The sequence below is a fragment of the Triticum dicoccoides genome, chromosome 2B (assembly GCF_002162155.2).
Source record: "Triticum dicoccoides isolate Atlit2015 ecotype Zavitan chromosome 2B, WEW_v2.0, whole genome shotgun sequence".
Classification (NCBI taxonomy): domain Eukaryota; kingdom Viridiplantae; phylum Streptophyta; class Magnoliopsida; order Poales; family Poaceae; genus Triticum; species Triticum dicoccoides.
In genome coordinates, this window is record NC_041383.1 from 638,731,471 (window position 1) to 638,744,021 (window position 12,551).

The 12,551-nt window shown below is 38.8% G+C and overlaps 1 protein-coding gene across 1 annotated transcript; it reads right to left on the reverse strand.

Moving 5' to 3' along the window:
- Positions 1 to 1,229: 1,229 nt before the first annotated feature.
- On the reverse strand, positions 1,230 to 1,749 carry LOC119361074 (histone H4-like; the record flags this gene model as incomplete). The annotated part of the gene is made up of 1 exon (XM_037626452.1): positions 1,230 to 1,749. A coding segment is annotated over one exon (363 nt), but the record flags the coding sequence as incomplete, so codon positions are not given.
- Between the last annotated feature and the right edge of the window lie 10,802 nt (positions 1,750 to 12,551).

Sequence of the window (12,551 nt, forward strand, 5' to 3'; positions counted from 1 at the left end):
CTATCAATAATCAACAGAACATAAAATCGGAGATTTGTGCGATTACAAGCACATGATGTTGTGAATGTTAGATTGGCCAAAGTCCGTCATTATGTTGATTTAAAAATACAAAATATATTATCAGTAAAGAACATACTTACCGACTGTAACAACGTTATTTTTAATGGAAAATTTAGAAAAGGATAGCAGTCAACAAGGCTTATGGAAATTGAATATCTATATAAGAGCTGAGTAAAAACCTTGCAAAAACATGGTGGTATATCCACTTCTGCTCCAAAAAGGAACAACAGAATATCGGCTACAAAAAAAGATAAAATTAGTTAAGAAAATAATTCAGAAAACAGTCACAGCGATGCAATCAAAAATCCAACCGACAAACAAATACTCCCATGGTAGCATATGAGTACCATGTAGACGATCTATGTTCCAAGAGATGGTAAAGCTTTGCTTTCATAGATACACATATGTGACCTCTTCCCAAGTGGTACTAATGTTCCATGAAAAGAATAGTGACAGAAACAAATTGGACAAAAGTTATGTCAGCATGGATACGAGACTGAGTTAACAATGGAAATGGAGTTAGCAGTATGCGCAGATACAAAAATAATCCTTTAATGTCAGCAGCACAAGACAAAACTTTTAGTGCCTGGATGACAACTAGTTTGCTAATATTCTGGGTTAACAGGACAATATGTGAGATTTAGAGGTCATGGAACTAACCTTTTGAATACAAAAGTTTCTACAGAAGATAAGCTTCCTCCCCGCCCTTGATGCAAATCGATACTGAGATATAGGGCATGGTGCAGAGCAAATAATCAAATCAGCAGAACTTGGCCATTTCAACATCTTGCAGCAGCTTGCAGTTGCTGGGAGTCTTCAGGTAGGGGCATGACAGATTCTACAGCTAGGGGCATGTCACAGAGCATGAGTGAATGGATTGCATCTCTTCTGCAGATTGCAACTGGCGTCAAATACATGACCAAATAAAAGGATGATTCAGTACAGATATGCGATCTAAAATAAGAAGCAACGAGTTTGAAATAATTAAACAAATGAAAAACTGATTCAGTACAGCTATACGGTCAAAACTGGCAAGCAACGAGTGTCATATACAAACAAATAAAAGACGGATTCAGTGCAGATATACGATCTAAACCGAGAAATCAAATGGATCAAATCACTCAGTCTTAAAAAATGAAAATACAATTCAGCAGTGAAGCATTTCGCCAGGATTCAGAATCGAACTGATTGCATTGAACAGAACAGGGTATTACACAGACTACTGAACCCAAGACAGAATACAACGGCCCACGCCAAATCAGTAAATCAATCCACCACAGCACATATCACACAAAGCAAACGAGGGAGTTGCTCCACTACACGAATCTAGCCTCCGAAGCCGTAGAGGGTGCGGCCCTGGCGCTTGAGCGCGTAGACGACGTCCATGGCAATGACGGTCTTGCGGCGGGCGTGCTCGGTGTAGGTGACGGCGTCACGGATGACGTTCTCGAGGAAGATCTTGAGGACGCCGCGGGTCTCCTCGTAGATGAGGCCGGAGATGCGCTTCACGCCGCCTCTCCTCGCCAGCCTGCGGATCGCCGGCTTGGTGATGCCCTGGATGTTGTCCCGGAGGACCTTCCGGTGGCGCTTGGCGCCGCCCTTTCCCAGCCCCTTGCCGCCCTTGCCGCGCCGGACATCGCCGCTCCGAGAGAGTGTGATTAGGAAGAAGAGGAACTGCTTTGGCGGGAGTCAGGTGTTTGCGATGGGATTGGGGATTTGAGGGCGGGGGGGTTTATATGGGGACGATTTTGGGTGGGAAGTGCAAAATTTTGGAGGATTTGGGGCGGGAGGTGCTTTGCTGGGTCGATCCGCGAGACGGTGGAGATGGGACGGTGGATTAGAATCAGAAGAGTGAGATGAGCTGGGAGGGTGCTGGTGTGGATCCATGACGTGGCGCTGGATGTGGGGTCTGGGCGGTTGTTTTATGGAATTCCCTCCGTTCCACAATGTAGTGCGTCTGCGCTTTCTGAAAACCAAATTTGACCGTAAGTTTAACCAACAAAACCGATTGTGACGGGGACAAAAATTATATCATTGAATTCATATTGAAAATACAAATTCAGTGGTATAATTTTTGCCCCGCCGCAATCGGTCTCGACAGTTAAATTTACGGTCAAACTTGAATCTCGAAAGCGCGGGCACACTATATTATGAAACAGGAACAGAGTAAGTATATGTTTTACTTACATGAACATAGCATCTCTAGCACATCCTGTAAAATCATTTTAAGGTTCTGTGAATACAGTTTTGTGGCTATGAGTGCTTCACGGAACAGATCCCATAAACTCATACCATAATTTTGCAATACAAGTTTACGAGATATGTTTCATCGGAGCCCTCCCGATACAGCAAACCAAATTTCGTGTGCGGGAGCTGACCATCCTATATTTTTTTTGAGAAAACATCCGATATATTCATCTTTAATCGTGGTAGTAAAACGAACACCAGAAATAATAAAAAATACATCCAGATTCATAGACCACCTACCGGCGACTACATGCACTGAAGCGAGCCAAGGGCGCGCCACTGTCATTGCCCCTCCTTTACCGGAGCCGGGCAAAATTGTTGCAGTAGACAGCTGGGAAGTCGTCGTGTTAAGACCAATGTTGGGATATCGCTTATCGTTACCGTCTCAGTCGGCTGGGAATAAGAGATTAATCGGAAATCTGATGACTAATCAATTTTAATCGACCATTTTTTAAAAAAACCTCCCACTAAAATATGCCATATTCAACAACAAAAACACTAAACAGAAGTGTTACATTGACTCCTCGCCTTTGAATCCTTGTACAATAACAAACAAAACACGACACGTGTACATATTACATAACATGGTCCGCAAAAGCACAAATAAACATACTTCTTACACACATAGTGCTAGAAATAGGCCTGATTTATCGGTACATTCCCGATAAATCGTTTCTTGAAACGATAAATCGGTCCAAACGATAAATGGTGATGATATGACATTATTGGTCACCGACCGATTTGCGATAAATCGGACTATAAATCGTTGAATTGACCGATTATTTGAACCGTGTTTAAGACCTCGTATGGGGGCCCCTCTCCCTTCTCCCCTTTCCTTCCCCTCCTTAGGCCGGCCCATATGAGGGGCGCACCAGCCCCTTGTGGCTGGTGTGTTTCCCCTCTTGGCCCATACGGCCCATATCTTTTGCCGGGGGTGCCCGGAACCCCTTTCGGTGACCCGATATGTACCAGGTACCCTCCGAACACTTTTGGTGTCCGAATATCATCATCATATATATATCAATCTTTACCTCTCGGCCATTTCAAGACTCCTCGTCATGTCCGTGATCTTATCCGAAACTCCAAACAACATTCGGTCACCAAATCACATAACTCATATAATATTATATCATCATCTCTCCGGTCAATAACCAATTCGAGAACTATGTAGACATGACCGAGACACCTCTCTGGTCAATAACCAATAGCAGAACCTGGATGCCTATATTGGCTCCTACATATTCTACGAAGATCTTTATCGGTCAAACTGTTATGACAACATACGTAATTCCCTTTTTCCATCGGTATGTTACTTGCCCGAGATTTGATCGTCGGTATCTTCATACCTAGTTCAATCTCGTTATCGACAAGTCTATTTACTCGTTACGTAATACATCACCTCATGAATAACTCCTTAGTCGTTTACTTGCAAGCTTATGGTGTGTATTACCGAGAGGGCCCAGAGATACCTCTTCGATACTCGAAGGACAAATCCTAATCTCGATCTATACCAACTCAACAAACACCTTCAGAGATACCTGTAGAGCATCTTTATAATCACCCAGTTACATTGTGACGTTTGATAGCACACAAGGTATTCCTCCGGTATTCAGGAGTTGCATAATCTCAATGTCAAAGGAATATGTATTTAACATGAAGAAAGCAATAACAATAAAAACTGAACGATCATTATGCTAATCTAACAGATTGGTCTTGTCCATCACATCATTCTCCTAATGATGTGATCCCGTTAATGAAAACTCATGTCCATGGTTAGGAAATCTTAGCCATCTTTGATCAATGAGGTAGTCTAGTAGAGGCTTACTAGGGATACGTTGTGTGTTTATGTATTCACACATGTATTAAGGTTTCTGATTAATACAATTCTAGCATGAATAATAAAGCTTTATCATGAATAAGGAAAATAAAATAACAACTTTATTATTGCCTCTAGGGCATATTTCCTTTAGTCTCTTACTTGCACTAGAGTCAATAATCTAGATTACATTGTAATGAATCTAGCACCCTGCTACTTCTTGAGCTTGCGTTGGATTTTCCCTTGAAGAGGAAAGGGTGATGCGCCAAAGTAGAGTAAGTATTTCCCTCGGTTTGAGAACCATGGTATCAATCCAGTACGAGACAAAGCCCAAGTCACCGAATACCTGCACAAACAATCAACAAACTTGCACCCAATGCGATAAAGGGGTTGTCAATCCCTTCACGGTTACTTGCAAAAGTGAGATCTGATATAGATAGATAAACGGTAAAGTAAATATTTTTGGTATTTTTGGTTTATAGATCGGGAAGTAAAAGATTGCAAAATAGCAGATCGGAAACTAGTATGATGGAAAAGAGACCCGGAGGCCATAAGTTTCACTAGTGGCTTCTCTCAAGATAGCAAATAATACAATGGGTGAACAAATTACTGTCGAGCAATTCATAGAAGAGCGCATAAGTATGATGATATCTAATGCAATGATCATGAACATAGGCATCATGTCCATGTCAAGTAGACCGAAACAATTCTACATCTACTACTATTACTCCACACATTGCCCGACTTCTGCTTGCATCTAGAGTATTAAGTTCATAAAGAACAGAGTAACACATTAAGTAAGATGACATGATGTAGAGGAATAAACTCAAGCAATATGATGAAAAACCCCGTCTTTTTATCATCGATGGCAACAATACAATATGTGCCTTGCTGCCCCCACTGTCACTAGGAAATGACATCACAAGATTGAACCCAAAGCTAAGCACTTCTCCCATTGCAAGAAAACCCAATCCAGTAGGCCAAACTAAACCGATAATTGGAATAGACTCGCAAAGATATCAAATCATGTGTATAAGAATTCAGAGAAGACTCAAATAATATTCATAGATAATCTGATCATAAATCCACAATTCATCGGATCTCGGCAAACACACCGCAAAAGAATATTACATCGAATAGATCTCCAAGAACATCGAGGAGAACATGGTATTGAGAATCAAAGAGAGGGAAGAAGCCATCTAGCTACTAGCTATGGACCCATAGGTCTGTGGTAAACTGCTCACGCTTCATCGGAAGGGCAATGGTGTTGATGTAGAAGCACTCCATGATCGAATCCCCCTCCGACAGGACGCCAGAAAAGGCCCCTAGATGGGATCTCATGGGTACAGAAGGTTGCGGCAGTGGAAAAGTGTTTTTGTGGCTCTCCCTGATGGTTTTGGGGTATAAGAGTATACATAGGAGAAAGAATTAGGTCAGGAGACCTCCGAGGGGCCCACGAGGTGGGGGCGTGCCCTACCCCCTGGGCGCGCCCTCCACCCTCATGGCCACCTCGTTGCTTCTCCGACTTCATCTCCAAGTCTCCTGGTTTGCTTCTGGTCCAAGAAAGATCATCGTGGAAGTTTTATTCCGTTTGGACTCCGTTTTGTATTCCTTTTCTACGAAACTCTAAAACAACAAAAAACTGAAACTGGCACTGGGCTCTAGGTTAATAGGTTAGTCCCCAAAAAATATATAAAATAGCATATTAATGCATATAAAACATCCAAAATAGATAATATAATAGCATGGAACAATCAAAAAATATAGATACGTTGGAGACGTATAAAGCATCACCAAGCTTAATTCCTGCTTGTCCTCGAGTAGGTAAATGATAAAAATAATATTTTTGATGTGGAATGCTACCTAACATATTTATCCATGTAATTCTATTTATTGTGGCATGAATGTTCAGATCCGTAAGATTCAAAACAAAAGTTTAATATTGACATAAAAACAATAATACTTCAAGCATACTAACAAGGCAATTATGTCTTCTCAAAATAATATGGCCAAAGAGAGCTTATCCCTACAAAATCTGGCTATGCTCCATCTTCATCACACAAAATACTCAAATCATGGACAACCCCAATGACAAGCCAAGCAATTGTTTCACACTTTGATGTTCTCAAACCTTTTCAACTTTCAAGCAATACATGAGCGTGAGTCATGGACATAGGACTATGGTAGAAGAGAATATGGTGGTTGTGGAGAAGACAAAAAGAGGGAGATAGTCTCACATCAACTTGGCATATCAACGGGCTATGGAGATGCCCATCAATAGATATCGATGTGAGTGAGTAGGGATTGTCATGCACCGGATGCACTAGAGCTATAAGTTTATGAAAGCTCAAACAGAAACTAAGTGGGTGTGCATCCAACTTGCTTGCTCATGAATACCTAGGGCATTTGAGGAAGCCCATCGTTGAAATATACAAGCCAAGTTCTATAATGAAAAATTCCCACTAGTATATGAAAGTGACAAAATAAGAGACTCTCTATCATGAAGATCATGGTGCTACTTTGAAGCACAAGTGTGGAAAAAGGATAGTAACATTGCCCCTTATCTCTTTTTCTCTTTTTTTGTTTGGGCCTTTCTCTTCTTCTTTTTATTTATTGCCTATTTTTTTTATTTCTTCACATGGGACAATGCTCTAATAATGATGATCATCACACTTCTATTTACTTACAACTCGAAAAATTATAACTCAATTCCTAGAACAAAATATGACTCTATGTGAATGCCTTCGGCGGTGTACCGGGATGTGCAATGAATCAAGAGTGACATGTATGAAAGAATTATGAAAGGTGGATTTGCCACAAATACTATGTCAACTACATGATCATGCAAAGCAATATGACAATGATGAAGCATCTCATAATAAACGGAATGGTGGAAAGTTGCATGGTAATATATCTTAGAATGGCTATGGAAATGCCATAATAGGTAGGTCTGGTGTCTGTTTTGAGGGAGGTATATGGTGGGTGTATGGTACTGGCGAAAGTTGTGCGGCACAAGAGAGGCTAGCAATGGTGGAAGGGTGAGGGTGCGTATAATCCATGGACTCAACATTAGTAAAAATGAACTCACATACTTATTGCAAAAATCTATTAGTCATCGAACGAAGTACTACGCGCATGATCCTAGGGGGATGGATTGGTAGGAAAAGACCATCACTCGTCCCCGACCGCCACTCATAAGGAAGACAATCAATAAATACTTCATGCTCCAAATTCATTACATAACGGTTCACCATACGTGCATGCTACGGGACTCACAAACCTCAACACAAGTATTTCTCAAATTTTCACAATTACTCCACTAGCATGACTCTAATATCACCATCTTCATATCTCAAAACAATCATAAAGAATCAAACTTCTCATAGTATTCAATGCACTTTATATGAAAGTTTTTATTATATCCCTCTTGGATGCCTATTATATTAGGACTAAATTTATAACCAAAGCAAATTACCATGCTGTTCTAAAAGACTCTCAAAATAATATAAGCGAAGCATGAGATTTCATAAATTTATATAAAATAAAGCCACCGCCATGCTCTAAAAAGATATAAGTGAAGCATTAGAGCAATATTGCCTAGCTCAAAAGATATAAGTGAAGCACATAGAGTATTCTAATAAATCATGATTAATGCGTGTCTCTCCCACAAGGTGTGTACAGCAAGTATGATTGTGACAAACTAAAAAGCAAAGAATCAAATCATACAAGACGCTCCAAGCAAAACACATATTATGTGGTGAATAAAAATATAGCCTCAGGTAAAGTTACCAATAGACGAAGACGAAAGAGGGGATGCCTTCCGGGGCATCCCCAAGCTTAGGATTTTGGTTGTCCTTGAATATTACCTTGGGGTGCCTTGGTAATCCCCAAGCTTAGGCTCTTGCCACTCCTTATTCCATAGTCCATCAAATTCTTACCCAAAACTTAAAAACTTCACAACACAAAACTCAACAGAAAATCTCGTGAGCTCCGTTATTATAAGAAAATAAATAACCACTTTAAGGTACTGTTGCAAACTCATCATTTATTTATATTGGTATAATATATACTTTATTCTAACTTTTTACATGGTTCATACCCCCCGATACTACCCATAGATTCATCAAAATAAGCAAACAACACATAGAAAACAGAATCTGTCAAAATCAGAACAGTCTGTAGCAATATGTAGCTCTTGAATACTTATGTAACTCCAAAAATTCTGAAAAAGTAGGACCACCAGGGAAATTTGTTCACCAATACATAGCAAAAAGAATCAGATCAAAATCACGTTTCAATAAAATTCTGGAAATTATTTACTGGGTGCAAAATTTCCTGTTTTCGGCAGGATCAACACAACTATCACCGTAGGCTATCCTAAAGGTTTAACTTGACAAAAACACTAATTAAAACATAAAACCACATCTAACCAGAGGCTAGATGAATTATTTATTACTAACAGGAACAAAAAGCAAGGAACAAAAATAAAATTGGGTTGCCTTCCAACAAGCGCTATCGTTTAACGCCCTTAGCTAGGCATGAAACACGAATAGATCTAGGTATTGTCATCTTTGGTATGCAATCCATAAGTGGCTATCATAATAGATTCATATGGAAATTTAATTTTCTTCCTATTAAAGTGTTCCATGCCTTTCCTTAACAGAAATTGGAATCTAATGTTTCCTTCTTTCATGTCCATAATTGCACCAATCATTCTAAGGAAAGGTCTACCAAGAATAATAGGACATGTAGGATTGCAATCTATATCAAGAACAATGAAATCTACGGGCATGTAATTCCTATTTGCAAAAATAAGATCATCATTAATCCTTCCCATATGTTTCTTAATAGTGGAATCCACAAGATGCAAGTTTAAAGAACAATCATCAAATTCACGGGAACCTAACACATCACATAAAGTTTTCGGAATTGTGGAAAAGCTAGCACCCAAATCACAAAAAGGCATGACAATCATAATCTTTAATCTTAATCTTAATAGTAGGTTCCCACCCATCATAAAGTTTTCTAGAGATAGAAACTTCCAATTCAAGCTTTTCTTCAAAAGATTGCATCATAGCATCAACAATATGTTTAGTAAAAGCTTTGTTTTCCTTATAAGCATGAGGAGAATTCAACATGGATTGCAACAAGGAAATACAATCTATGAAAAAACAATTGTCGTAATTAAATTCCTTGAAATCCAAAATAGTGGGTTCATTGCTACTTAAAGTCTTGACCTCTCCAATCCCATTTTTGTCATTTTTTACATCTAGATCTAAAAACTCCGAATCATTGGGACGCCTTTTAACTAAAGTTGACTCATCTCCAGTCCCATATTTATCAAGATTTATATTGGGAAACAAATATTCAATAGTAGTCACATCAATCACTTTTAGATCTTCATCATTATTCTCATGAAAACTAGATGAACACGCTTTTATAAACCAATCCTTTTTAGCACGCATCTTAGCGGTTCTTTCTTTGCACTCATCAATGGAAATTCTCATCGCTTTGAGAGACTCATTGATATCATGCTTAGGTGGAATATATCTAAGTTTCAAAGAATCAACATCAAGAGAAATTCTATCCATGTTCCTAGCCAAATCATCGATCTTGAGAATTTTTTTCTTCAATCAAAGCATTGAAATTCTTTTGTGAACTCATAAATTCTTTAACACTATTCTAAAAATCAGAGGGCATCTTATTAAAATTTCCATAAGAAGTTTTAGGATTTACCATAACTATTAGAGGAATTACTGGGGAACGGCCTAGGATTAAAATTACCTCTATACGCGTTATTACTAAAATTGTTCCTAAAACAAAACTCACATCCATAGATTCATTATTATTCTCAATCAAAGTGGACAAAGCCATATCATTAGGATCAAAAGAAGCACTCTTATTAGCAAATAATTTCATAAGTTCATCCATCTTTCCACTCAAAACATTAATCTCTTCAATCGCATGCACCTTTTTACTAGTGGATCTTTCGGTGTGCCTTTGAGAATAATTAGCCATAATATTATCTAGGAGTTTAGTAGATTCTCCTAAAGTAATTTCCATAAAAGTGCCTCCCGCGGCCGAATCTAAAAGATTTCTAAGAGCAAAATTCAATCCGACATAATTTTTTTCTATAATCATCCACAAATTCAAACCATGTGTAGGGCAATTTCATATTATCAATTTCATCCTCTCCCAAGATTGTGCAACATGCTCATGATCAAGTTTCTTAAAATTCATAATATCATTCCTAAGGGAGATGATCTTAGCGGGAGGAAAATACTTAGAGATGAAAGCATCTTTACACTTGTTCCAAGAATCAATACTATTTTTAGGCAAAGATGAAAACCAAGTTTTAGCACGATCTTTAAGCGAAAACAGAAATAGCTTCAATTTAAAAATATTATTATCCACATCATTCTTCTTTTGCATATCACACAAATCAACGAAATTGTGTAGATGGGATGCGGCATCTTCACTAGGAAGGCAAAAAAATTGATCTTTCATAACAAGATTAAGCAAAGCAGCATTAATTTCACAAGATTCGGCATTAGTAATGGGAGCAATCAGAGTACTACTAAAATCATTGTTGTTGGTGTTGGAGAAGTCACACAATTTAGAATTATCTTGAGCCATTGTAACGAAGCAAGCAATCCAACACACAAGCATACAAAAAGCAAGGGAAGAAGACGAATGGAAGAGGGGCGGAGAAAAGGCAAATCTTTTGAAAAATCGTTTTAGAAGTGGGGGAGAGGAAAACAAGAGGCGAATGGAAAATAATGTAATGCAAGAGATGAGAGTTTATGATGGGTACTTGGTATGGCTTGACTTGGCGTAGATCTCCCCGGCAACGGCGCCAAAAATTCTTCCTGCTACTTCTTGAGCTTGGGTTGGTTTTTCCCATGAAGAGGAAAGGGTGATGCGGCAAAGTAGAGTAAGTATTTCCCTCAGTTTGAGAACCAAGGTATTAATCCAGTAGGAGACAACCCACAAGTCACTGAATACCTGCACAAACAATCAACAAACTTGCACCCAACGCGATAAAGGGGTTGTCAATCCCTTCACGGTTACTTGCCAAAGTGAGATCTGATAGAGATAGATAAACGTTAAAGTAAATATTTTAGTTATTTTTGGTTTATAGATCGGAAAGTAAAAGATTTCAAAATAGTAGATCGGAAACTAGTATGATGGAAAATAGAAATTATATGATGGAAAAGAGACCCGGGGGCCATATGTTTCACTAGTGGCTTCTCTCAACATAGCAAATAATAAGGTGGGTGAACAAATTACTGCCGAGCAATTGATAGAAGAGCACATAATTATGATGATATCTAAGGCAATGATCATGAACACATGCATCACGTCCATGCCAAATAGACCAAGACGATTCTGCATCTACTAATATTACTCCACACATCGACCGACTCCTGCCTGCATCTTGAGTATTAAGTTCATAAAGAATAGAGTAACACATTAAGTAAGATGACATGATGTAGAGGAATTAACTCAAGCAATATGATGAAAACCCCATCTTTTTTATCCTCGATTGCAACAATACAATACGTGCCTTACTGCCCCTACTGTCACTGGGAAAGGACACCGCAAGATTGAACCCAAAGTTGAGCACTTCTCTCGTTGCAAGAAAAACCAATCTAGTAGGCCAAACTAAACCAATAATTCGAAGAGACTTGCAAAGATATCAAATCATTCATATAAGAATTTAGAGAAGACTCAAATAATATTCATAGATAATCTGATCATAAATCCACAATTCATCGGATCTCGACAAACACACCACAAAAGAATATTACATCGAATAGATCTCCAAGAACATCAAGGAGAACATGGTATTGAGAATCAAAGATAGATAAGAATTCCTCCACCCTCGTGGTCGCCTCATCGCTTCTCCGACTTCTCCAAGTCTGCTAGTTTGCTTCTGGTCCAAGAAAGATCATCACGAAAGTTTTATTACGTTTGGACTCCGTTTGGTATTCCTTTTCTGCGAAACTCTAAAATAGGCAAAAAAAAACAGAAGACTGGCACTGGCTCTAGGTTAATAGGTTAGTCCCAAAAATAATATAAAATAGCATATAAATGTATATAAGACAACCAAAACAGATAATATAATAGCATGGAACAATAAAAAATTATAGATACATTGGAGACGTATCACACCCATGGAGTCTTGGTGTTGATCATGTGTTGCTCGCGAAAGAGTCTTAGTCAATGGGTCTGCCACATTCAGATCCATATGTATCTTGCAAATTTCTATGTCTCCATCCTTGACTTGTTCACGAATGGAGTTGAAGCGTCTCTTGATGTGTTTGGTTCTCTTATGAATTCCTTCGCCAAGGCAATTGCTCCAGTGTTGTCATAAAAGCTTTTCATTGGACCCGATGCATTAGGTATTACACCTAGATCGGATATG